This window comes from Zerene cesonia, chromosome 3 (genome assembly GCF_012273895.1).
Source record: "Zerene cesonia ecotype Mississippi chromosome 3, Zerene_cesonia_1.1, whole genome shotgun sequence".
Lineage (NCBI taxonomy): Eukaryota > Metazoa > Arthropoda > Insecta > Lepidoptera > Pieridae > Zerene > Zerene cesonia.
Genome location: NC_052104.1, coordinates 2,890,910 through 2,903,666, shown reverse-complemented (window position 1 = coordinate 2,903,666; position 12,757 = coordinate 2,890,910). Strand labels below are relative to the sequence as shown.

The 12,757-nt window shown below is 32.5% G+C and overlaps 1 protein-coding gene across 1 annotated transcript in view; it reads left to right on the top strand.

The window, feature by feature from the left end:
* LOC119837527 (suppressor of lurcher protein 1-like) overlaps positions 1-12,757 on the top strand; it is a 44,885-nt gene that overhangs the window by 28,929 nt on the left and 3,199 nt on the right. Inside the window, exons 5-13 of the mRNA XM_038363116.1 lie at positions 4,642-4,880; positions 5,388-5,544; positions 5,886-5,945; positions 6,068-6,156; positions 6,923-7,042; positions 7,344-7,400; positions 8,839-9,025; positions 11,108-11,298; positions 12,120-12,327. Coding sequence (XP_038219044.1) covers positions 4,642-4,880; positions 5,388-5,544; positions 5,886-5,945; positions 6,068-6,156; positions 6,923-7,042; positions 7,344-7,400; positions 8,839-9,025; positions 11,108-11,298; positions 12,120-12,327 — 1,308 coding nt within the window. The remainder of the gene's footprint in view (positions 1-4,641; positions 4,881-5,387; positions 5,545-5,885; positions 5,946-6,067; positions 6,157-6,922; positions 7,043-7,343; positions 7,401-8,838; positions 9,026-11,107; positions 11,299-12,119; positions 12,328-12,757) is intronic.

Here is a 12,757-nt window from a genome sequence, read left to right as displayed (position 1 = left end):
AAAAAAAAAAAAAAAAAATACTAATTACATTATTTTTGCTTAACTTTTACTTTGATGAAGTAAAATCCTTACAAGTCTTTAAAGTCATATAAATTACATAAAATTTTAATGCTTAGTAATGGATATAATTATTTTTCTTAACATGCACATTTTGTAACCTTAAATCACCGAATAATTGTTTTAAATGGATAATGCAAATCAATAAAATGATTCCCATTTTTATGTATAACTGTTTATTTTAGTATTTACATGTTATATTAATTGTAGAATTCCAATAAACACCTAGTTACATAAGCACAATAATCAATACGATAAATCTTATTGAAGACCAATAATATAATGATCGTGGTTGAAATAATATAAATTCCCACGCATAAAAAATGGTTCCTTCGATTAGATATCCATTAGGGAGGAATCAATTTCAAGCACGTCTACCTAATACTTTTCAGGAACATCACAATGACACATCAGATTTCTTGAGAGCAGCTAGCGAATTGCTAAGAGAAAAATGACATTAATACATCCCGTCCGATTTCAGGATTACGTAAAATTAGATACATCTACGAAGAAATAAGGATTGACTGATAAAAATTGGGGCATTTGTTTCGTATGTAATCAAAAGTATTGAGTAAAAATAAAATAAGTTTGTTTGATTTTTATGTTTTTGAATGCTTAATGCTACATATCGATGTATTTAAGATATTATGCCATTAGATGACGTCCGTTTAAACTATTAACAAAACTTAACCTTAAAATTGTCGGAAGTAGATAAAATTGAAACGGGACCACATGGGAGATACCAGCTTTCGAATAAAAAAAGTCTTTAAAATCAGTTCAATCAGTTAAAAGTTCTAAGGTAATGAAGTAATCAGAAATTAACTTTAGTTATATTTAATTTTTCGTTTTATAGCATTGAAATGCTTTATAAATGAGAAATTCCAAATTTTATCTATTCTTTCAAAAAAAATTCTCATTTAGTGAAATTTTCAAATTATTACATTGTCATCAATAATTAGTAATATAAGTATTGTATTTACTAATTTTGCAAATACTCTTACAAAAAGATTTTATTTTTAATATCGTTTAAATTTTCATGCTTTCTTAGCAAGAAAATTCATCAGTGAATATGTGAATGGATTCCGCAATATAATGTCGCGTTCAAAATTCATCCGAATTATGAATTAAAACGACTGAATTCATAAATCAAACCACACAGCGTGTATGGAGTAAAGTTACGAACGCATCCGGCTCATTGTAATATGTGAAGAAAATTCAATTAACTCTGCGCTGCTAAAAATGTACAATCACTGCGCTTTGTAGTACGAAAAACAATTTACATTAAATTAAGTTAAACGGTGTAAAGGTCACAAGCGTGGGATTATCTAATAAAATACGTACGTTGTTGTGAAAAACTTATTTAATGAGTCTTCTTACTTCACTTTGAAAAATATTGCAAACAACCGGGATAATAATAACAAAAGTATAGACCTATAATTACCATTAAAACCACTCTACGTACAAACTTATGCCTCTACGTTAATTTTCAGTTTTGCTACTATAAGTAAAAATTATAAATTTAGAGCATCATTGTTTGTATTGTAAAGAATCCATAATGCTTAAAATGTTTCAGATAAGGAATTTCTGATATAGCCAAATAATATGTCCTGATTGATGTTTAAATTAAACGAATTATAAGGAAATGTACTTTATTGCTACTAATATGATTTCTAGCTTTTAACTAATATGGTTCAAATTCAATTGGAAGGCGATCATAAATGAGAACGAATACTTAATAGCATTAGCAAAAACTTTTACATTGCTAAATAAAAACACAGTTTGGTAAAGTTAACTAATAAATACGTTTATCTACCTTATATATCAACGCTGCATATATAATTCCCTTAACAAAATTCACCGTCATAATTTTTGTAATCAAAATGCCAGCTTCCGTCAAAGAATGGAATATCATGGTACATGGCAATTCTATTATACTCATAACATTTCTAAAATCAATAAATACCGTAGGTCTTATTTTATTGTTCAATATAAAGCTTCGTTTATGAAGGTTCGAATGGCGGGAAATATGAAATGTTAAAGGAGCGTGTGTTATGACTACATAAATATTATTATTTGTACGCTTAAATATATGGGACGATGTTTATTCTAAAATTCTGTTGCTTAAATTGACAAAAACGTTAATAAGCATTGATTTTTATTTCTGCTATTCTATTATCATCTGAGCTGTCTCTTGCCATGATAAATGTAGAAAGTAATGTGTATGTAAGATAATAAATTACTGAAACGTTTTTTTTTGCGATATTTTGTATATTTATGAATATCTATAGATTATTTTTTAAAGTGTGGGAGTCGAGAACTGAATCCGGGACCGACCCGGCGCGAGCTGGCCCATACCCCCAAAAAGAATCACTTCAAATAGTAGCATGCCACTTTGGTTCGTTCGGTGAGTGGTGTGATCATGGTTCACGGTGTGGAGGCCGCTTACCATCAGGAGAATCAACGGTTCAGTTGCACGATGATTGTTACTAAGTATTTCATATTCTCGTTTAATTTCCACGAATATTTAAGAATAAAACACGTATCATAATTTGTTCCCTTGATCCTTCGACATTTCTAATACATTCAATTAAAGTAATAGGATTGAGGTTTTTTCGTCAATATCCATTTGTGCTGGTGAATTTTCGGCTTAACCAAATATAAAGGGAAAGTACAACTATAAAGAAATATTAGCAATAGTAATAGAAAATAAGAGGTCTTAACAATCCTCTTTCAAACAATGAAAATATTTTTTGCAGGCTATAACGTAACGTAACGTAAGTAGGTCTAACATTAAATTAAAACATATTATCACAATTTTCTTATGGTTTTTAATTCATATTAATATATATATATATATATATATATATATATATATATATATATATATATATATATATATATATATATATATATATATATATATATATATATATATATATATATATATACAGATACATATATTACATATTATTTGTAATTTTCATTAATGGGCTTTCATATTATTCGTACTTCCAGTAGTAGTCGCCTTTGATCCAACAATCGAAAATGTCTATATAATATCGCAGTTGTCTCAACTCAATAATAGTCAATAATATAGTTATGTCATAAAAGCAGTTTCTTGCACGAAATAATAATTTGCAATGCCTCACGAGTAGTATGTACCATTTTTAACGTAATTACATATCACATATAATACGATTGATTTATAATATTTAAACAAACATTAAGACGTACACGCGGCAGCCTAAATAGTGTCCCGAGCTGCTAACAACATGACGTATGTAGCTCGGGCTTGTTACTCCTTCTCGCCCTTTGCTCTCAACACCGTTGACCTGTCTAAACGACTTTATTGAACAACCGTATATCATACTGCAACAGTGATACGAACGAATAAATACCTATAATGTCCTTACGAATACACTCATAACAATATATACCATGAAGAAGGTCACGTCAAATTGTCTTTATCCGGCAAACTTATCGATATCTCTCGACAGGCTCTGTATCTTATTCCTAAAGGATTTCCTTTGTCAATAATTGTAGCAACCTTTGTAAACACGCACGCTTTATAGGCGAGATTATTATCTAACTATAGTCTACTCATATTGTTGATATATTGTTCTTCATTGGATGTCTACTTCACCGTCTTTATAAGATTTATTAGTTACGACACATAATGCTCATAATATCAAGCAGATAAAAAATATTCTTTATGATATATGTATTATATGCCTTCAGTATAAGTGCGTTACAAATTTATATTTTATTTGTCGTGTGTTACTCATGTCATGTTTTTTTCCACTAATCGCCGATTCGGAAAGCAATATTAAAGAATCGTACTATACATATATACTCCCAAAACCAGTCAAAAGATCTAAACCAAAGATACCGCTCTAAATATAATGGCCTTTAAAATGTCGGTTTAAAGAAATTCCATAATGTTTGTTAGGAAAAAGCTGTGTGACGACTGACGCCGCTGAACACCAAGTCCCACTTAAACTTTCAGTGACTTATTTTTCACGAGGGAGACGTCTCTAAAACATAGTTTATCCAGTGGGAATAAAATTTTGTTTTCCGCACTGACACACTTTGGGGTTATAAAATTCTTTGGGGATCTTTCGACATCGCGAAGTAGTGTTATGCGAGTCTTGCATAAATAAACTGAGGCTTCATGAAGCTTCGTAGTGGTGAATTAGTAAAAATGCGGACTGATTTCAGCTCCCTTTTTAATTTCAATTTGTACATTTGATCTAGTTTTAATAGCCGTGAGGCAGTGCAGTGGTGGCTCATTGGTTAGGATCTCGATTTAAATCGAAAAGTCGGGAGTTCGAGGCTCGAGTTATAAGAATTAATGTAGAAAAAATTCTTATTTCATATTACACTTCCTATCATCATCCATACCATCATCTTATTTATATAAAAAAGTATTAGTACTTGTAATTCAAAAACAACTGAATGGATTTTAATAATTTTTGCTTTATTCGATTTTTCTCCCCTTGTATTAGGACTGTAACCCAATGAACGGATGACCAGCCAGGCAAACATAAAACTCGCCTAAATCACCTAATGCACTTTTATTTTCAGTTGCACCCATGGAGACTATCTGAAGGTATACTCTGAAGTCGACATCCACGGCCCGGGTCCCCCTGGAATCCCGGGAGTCAATGAGTACTCTAAATGGTCAAGAGTGCTTTGTGGTAATAGGAATGATGCACCACCAGCATTGTACTCCCATGGATCAGCATTAGTCCTCGAACTAAATAGTGGTGAAAAGGAAACCAATGCTACTGGCTTTATCGGAACTTACAAATTTATTGATAGACGTAAGTTGTAACATTCATTCGTTGCTGACATTTTATTAATTATTTTTTCAGACGGGTTTTCATATTATTAAATAACCTAAGCTAGTCTAGCTTACAATAGACTAAATAGAGCTAATCATAACTTGTACTGATAAATATATGTATATAAAAAAATAACACATCAAATCATAAATAAAACTAAAAGTAAAGCTAAAAACTTCGATAGTTCATAAGCTTTGTTTTGATTGGATAGACGTAAATCAAATAAATTCTCGTTTAGAGCCTAGCCCTATATAATCTTAGCATTAAACAAAAGCATAGTATTTTAGCTTCACAAATTGATCTTAAACGGGCAATAATTAAAGTCCAAAAAAGTCTAATTAACTTGAATAACAATTAATTAGTTTTAATTTGAAGAATATTCACTCAAGCTTTTTCCAAATACTTTGGCAGTTTATTAGAAGTTTTCATTGAAATTTCTAATTTATGTTTCGTTTTGTTTGGTCCAAATTGTTTATATTGTTGAAGGTAATTTCGAGACGAACGGAGTTTTGGTAGCCGATTCGGAATGCGACTATGTGTTCAATTCGCATTTGAACAAACCAAGCCAGGGCAAATTTTATAGCCCGAGGTATCCTTCCAGTTACCATCGCAACGCGCAATGCTATTATCATTTCAATGCAAGGTACGTTTACTAACAAGAACTAGCAATAAGGAGTGCTTTAGAAGGGTTCGCGAAGTTTTCTATGAAATTGTCAGATTCTCCGTTACTTTTAATGTAGATAAAAATATATTTATATGATTGATAACACATCTAAAGATGTCTATCAATGCTGTGTACTAATGCTGTGTACAATGCCGAACTCAACTCGTAAGATATATAGTATCACCATATTTTAAGTGTACCACGAAATATATGATAATGCCAAGCCAGCCTTCTGGCTCGCTTCGTTTACCCTGATAATACCACGATATAACACATAAAACGATTATTAATATCTTCAACATTCAATTTCATAATTGCAGAAAGCACGAACGAGTGAAATTAGTTTTTGAAGAATCGTTTCTACAAAAAGGCGACGAGAGGTGAGATATACAATCAAATCTAATTAAAAAGTCTGAATTAAATCTGGCAGTCTATTCATTTGGAGCTTCATATATTTAAATTTCGAAATGTCATCTGAAATTCCTAAAACTTTATCTTTTAGTTGCCTCAACCGCGCTGATACAATTAAAGTTTTTGATGGGAAAGTTTCCAGCGCGCCGGTCATTGCAATGCTGTGCAATGAAATTGTAGGTACGGTGATTGTCATATTCCATTATAAGTGTAACGTAATATTTTGTGTTTATTATATTAGAAAATAGTGTGTGTACAATTTTTTCTACATAAGACTATGGTGACATTTACTGTTTTAAATCTTAACGAATTCTATTAAATTACCCTGTTTTCATGGGAGCTCGTCCTCACTGATAGTTTATTAGTATTAAATTGCAGTCGTTTGATTAATATATAGACCTGATATATTAATGTAAAAATACCATAAAGCAAAAGCCAGATGATGTCTACATTTAATATGACGGCTATAATATGCTAAAAGTGTGGTGTAAAAGTTCATTCAAAATTAAATTTTATGCCTAGGAAAGACACTCATGCTGACAGAGGTCTTATAATTATGGTATAAAATAAGATCTTTATCGCTATCATCTCTCAAATAGAATCTGATCTGAATTAAAGCCCATTGAAGATAATCACTTCAAAGAAGGCTTCTCCTTATCCATTAAACTATTACTTCACAAGTTATTGCTTTATCTTTTATAGGCTTAATACTAAATTTAACAATGAATATTCTAGGATAATGTATTATTATCTTATGTAAATTTGAAGGAATTTAGTAATTTAAGATTTTTAATGTGTCCGCTTTAAATGTAGTAATATCATATTTTAATTAATTAATTTGTTTCTAGATGGTGCGAATTTTTTTTATGCTGTTACAAATATCTTTAAACTTTTAACAGTTTCTTAATATTTGTTTATAAAAAATTATCATATACCGTTTTTTCAGGGTATGAAATTTTATCAACAGGACCTGATTTACTTGTGGAGTTTATAGCCAAATCAAAAACACCTGGACAAGGCTTCAAAGCGAGATATCAGTTTCAACCTAACGAAAACGCTATTGAAGGTTTAGTAAGCATACAATTTTGTTGTCTAGACAATAATACATAGTAAATGAGTCATTCACATTTATTTTAATTTTTTGCTCACATCCTGTATTCTATGTGTGTGTAATTGCTTTAAATTTGAATTAGTATAGTGCTGTGGACGTTTTGAGTGTAAAAAAAACATTATTCTATATTTAATATATAGATATTTAATTTTGATGTGCAATATTTACACAACGCTAAGAGTATTGCTCAGTGCTGATTTATTCTGGACTGTTACTTGTAATAATAGTTTTTCATATACTTGATGAATTCTTATAGATGCTGATAAAAAAGTAAACCAAGGAACTTCAGTAGGACCTGCAGTAAGTGCCACAAGTAAGTATATAAATATACCTGCTAACCGTCGGCGCTTTGTCCACGTGACTTACATGGTACAAACTTTCGCAACCAATTTTATCCCATTGGGAGCAGAAAATACAATAATATATTATAATAGTTTAAAAAAAAACTAAAAAACACGCTTTTATCATATTTTGCAAATTGAAAAATGGAATAATTTTATCAAATTAGTGTATTGTCATCGGTCCTCAATAAATCTACAAAGTTTGAACGAAATCTGGCCGTTTAAAGTGGGTCAAAATCGCGCCCAAAGAAGTCGGTTACAAACAAACATACAGGTGAAGCTAATAAAAAGCGTGTAAAAATCTTTTCTTAGAGGATTCCTGCGTCATAGTTGCATCTACATGACAATTTTATATAAAACATTGGATATTAAACATCAAAATAGTGTCGATTGACATTTTTATTTGCTGTACTTACGTTTTGATACAATATACGATGATGATTATTACAATCCTAATAAATTATTCCAAATAAACGGTCGCAATCTATATTCGCGAAATATAGCATCTAATCTACAAACATCGTATAAAAATACCATTACTGGAACGACGTACCGTTACTGCTTCATCGTGCCATCAAGAATTCAGATCGGATAAAAGTACTGGCGGCAAATTGATCTCTCTTTTATATCCAGAGTCTTATCCTAAAAACGCACTGTCATTGTTACGTTTTATTATTTATATTGTTGCGCTTTGTTGGCGAACGCGGGCGGTAATAGTTTATGATCTCCAGTAATATCTATATATTTTATAGCTATCAAGATGAGGTGTTAATTATATGATAAATTATCCTTACTTATATTGTAAATGCCAAAGAATGTAGATTTTTCATTATTTCACGATATTGTTTATGTTTGAAGATAGTTAGGAAGACAGAGAGTGACTATTTTTACCGCGTTGAAACCTCTCATTCCCATGGGGAATTTGCTTTTGCTACGCGGACAAAGCCGCGTACCGATAGCTTTTTATAATGGTCATAACATACTTAGATAAAAACTTAGACGCTTAAAAATCAAACGAAGTTTTAACCATCATAGATGAGAGAGTAATTCGTATTAATACTACATGTTTACATAATCGTTAACAAAGAAGGCCCATATCCTTTTCCTTACCCTTCCCAGTTCTTTCCTCCATTCCTCTCATCAATCCTTTCCTAATCCCTTCCCAATTAAAGACGGCAATCCATTTGTAGAGGCGAATGATCTGCAATTGACCTTACGCCTCTCCAAATGTTCATGGGCGGTGGTAGCGCTTACCATCAGGCGACCCACCAGCTCCATTGCTAACTATGACATAAAAAAACCTAATTTTTTATTTTACTACATCTATATATACTGTGATTGTGAAATTTTGTTGTCATATCACTATTAAAGCTTGATTAACGTACATACTAAAACGATATATGCTTACAGCGTCTTCATGTGATCAAGAATTTAGATCGGACAAAAGTACAAGTGGCAAATTGACTTCACCTTTACATCCAGCGCCGTACCCTCCGAAAACGCACTGTCATTATGACTTTTTAGCGAGAGGGCGCCAGAGGGTTAGACTTGTGTTTGAAGACTTCAGCTTACAGAGGGTCACGGGGACTATTATTGAGTAAGTTTATCATGATAAGTGTATATTAAGGGTCAGGGTTATTAAATGATATCTTTATTGAGGAATTATTAATGTTTAGTGGTTGTGTGGGGGTAGCAATTCAAGTTAATAATATTATTGTGAATGTGGGAGTCGAGCACGCTTCGATATGAATTGGGACAGCTCGCGCTGGGGAACTTACCGCATCCCCACCGGAGATCGATTGATAAAGTAGCATACGAATGTTACTGTGTTTCGTTCGGTGAGTGGGGGAGCTGGAAGTCGTATACCTTCCTTACCCCTCCCAATTCTTTTCTTTATTCCTCTGGAAAATTCTTTGTTCATTTGAAACTCAATCAAGCTCAATCCCTTTATCCATTGCCGACGGTGACATAAAAAAAGGAAACCATTACAGCTATTGTGTTTCGTACGGTGAGCCGGAGGCCCATTTCCTTTGCCTCACCCTTGCCAGTCCATTCCTTTTTCCAAGTAATCAATCCTGTCCTTATCCCTTACCCTTTAAAAGCGGGTAGCGCATTCGCAGAGGCACTATACCTGTGCGAATGTTCATGGGCGGTGATGATCGATTACCATCAGGCAAACCACCAGCTTAGTTGCCAGTGAAAAAAATGTCTAAACGGTGATATAACTAAAAATCCCAGAAATTTAGTGGTTTTGATTGATGAACCTGTACAATTATGTCTAGGAAAATGTTTTTTTCTATCATTTCCTTTACTTTCACATCCCTAGCCCTGTTATTATTATATATGCTTTTGTAAATATGTCTGTCTGTCTATTTGCCTTATCTTTTCTTCACGCCTAAACCACAAATTTGTTTAAGAAAAGATTTATGGTAATGACGATGGGGATGAAAACTATGCGAGGAAAATTCGAGGAATTTTTATCTTTTTCAATAATTATGCGGGCGGATATGTATGTATATATGTAATCATTACACACTGGTATAAAAATGAATGCTCTCACAGTATTTTCAGGTAAGTAGGCGTAGGGTTGTCCCAAATGAACACTAATGACCGAGAAAAATGCCGGTTGTACTTAACGAAAAATTCTCCAGCGTTTTTTATTAACGTCGACACCATTATAACAAGGTTTTTATTCGTGTTATATTAAATTGTTCACGCAACAAAACCATTTGTAAATAAAAATAATTATCTGGAAATATCGAAACGATTTCGAATTTGGAGGTCATTGCCATATCAAAGTTGATTTCTGCGTAATCTAAAAAGCAAACCTATTTGAATCTAAATGTTTTTCATTATATTATTTGTTATAAAATCAGTTATCATACATTACTAATCATCTCATTCTTAATTAAACGACATGTGAATGATACTGTATTTCCTCGCCTATTATGTTGTTTCCGTATCAAGCTCTTTGTAATCATAATTAATGGAAAAAAACCACTACTGAAGTAACATCATGCGTATAATAATATTATTTATGAATGAAGAAAGATATGACTCTATTCTTATAAGTCATTATGTAGATGACAGGCTATTTCGGAGGTAAAATACATATTGAATATGATAGTCCATTTTTAGCAATGTGATTCACATTCGATATTAATTTACTTAAAGTAGGGTCAAATAAGACCAAAATATAAGAGTAAAATTACAATTCCAGCTGAAAATTGTGGAAAATACAAATAAAAAACTTCATAATTCACCGATCATTCATTCGATCAGTACTTCGATCGCATGAATGATCAGTGAGTACTCGATCTTAAAATCTACAAATTAAAAAATTTGTCTCATCGTTATGTTTTTATCAATTGCCAGAAGGGCAATAATAAACATAAAAATACGTTATAATAATTTACGGACTCTATCATACGTTTTATACGTAGCACTCCTTATGTCTATTTAAAAGGCTCCTCCTTTCCTCCCTCACAGGTGTCTGAGATACAGGTAATACCTAATTCAAGACAGTTGATGTTGTAATTAACCATTTAAATTTCTCCTAATCATTCGGGGATGCAACGATCTAAGAAAAAACAAACGTAAAATTCAATAGCTCAAAACCTATTAACATTTCCTATTTAGCAGTCACAAAAACCAAAGTGTAAATAGAAGCCTGTTACAGTTGCGAGAGCATGGATTCGCTAGACGTGTTTCTGTACGTCGATGGGAGATTAGAGAAAATGGCGTCGTTCTGTGGCAGCGACGTTCCGAAGGCAATAATGTCGAATGGACCAAAATTAGCAATAGAGTTCAGGGGTGTTTACTCATCACGATACAGCAGGGGTTTCAAGATTTCATATTATTTCGTTGAAGGTAAGGTTTGTTTTTATATAGCTAGATTAGCGTTATGAAAGAGGTTATAAAAGTTAATTGGGACTTTAATTAGTTCCATGTCTGTTTTAAATTTTCTTAATAATTTAATGCGATAAAGTTTACGGGATGTATAAATTTAGGTTTTTTATAAGGAACATTACACAAAGAACATATAATGTGAATACAAATTTAATTTCTCATGTCAAAAGTTTATAAGGAAAGGGTAGGGATGTCAACCCCACTGATGTTTAACAATAATAGCTTACGAATTGTACCATATGAAAGAACATAAGTAGTACTTTATCGCTTGGATAACTTCAAAAGCACTCCTATTCATCTGACTCTTAATATCCAATGAATCCAATCCAATGAATCAATAAGTGATTGTTCAATTTGGTATCTTAGATGTATGTATTACATGAGAAATAGATGGATCTGTGGATGGATTAAACATACAAAAACGGCCTTATTTCTAGATTAGATGTAATGTTTGTGGACTTAACTAGACGGCCTTCTATCGGCTAACACCATTATCTAATATATAGAGGTTCCAACACAGACATAGATCAAATAATACTTAATCTTTCGGATTAGTTTAGGAAGCTGTGGTGAGCACTCGAAAAACAGACAAACTATAAAAATGAAAATACTAAATGAAAAAATAAACAATGTAACATTCAATCAAGTTTAAATCACGGTAATGCAACAAAAATGACAAACTACAAAACACAGTCGTTTACAAAAAGATTATGTCCGGGCAAAAAGGGGTTACATTAAATTGAAATTTGGAGCACAATTTTTGCTCAACTCATAAATTTCAGATTACGGCATCACGGCCGGGAAGCAACTATTGGAATATCCATGTGCCTTCGTGTATAATAGCAGTGCGTGGGGGCGGGGGGTTGTGACGTCACCGAACCATCCGGGCCTCTACCCGCGGGACACTGAGTGTAATTATTTCTTCTATGGAACAAATGATCAGAAGGTGCATCTTCACTTCACACATTTTGACGTGGAAGGCGTTCACCCGTAAGTTGGAGAGTCAATTTGGAAACTGTATTTGTTGTTTGAGGCAAATGTACTTATGTCTATATAGAAAAACTAGCGACCCACCCCGGATTCGCACGGGTCCAATACTTATAAAACTTCCTCTTGAATTACTCTATCTATTTACAAAAAAAAAACATCAAAATATGTCGTGTAATTGTAAAGTTCTAAGCAAAATACAAACGGCGGAATGTGACTTTGTTTTCAAAGTCAATAAAGATTTAGTTAAAAATGTAGGTGACAAATAAATTATGTTGGACAGTTCTAAAACTAAATTTGGTGATTTATTAATATGTAAGTGTAAGTAAATAGTAGGTATACTGTCTACCCGTGCGGAGTTACTGGTCTCCCATCGGGCGCGTCCCCAGGTGGCGGATAGGGGAAGGCCCTCCAGATATGGGGGGTACCGGCT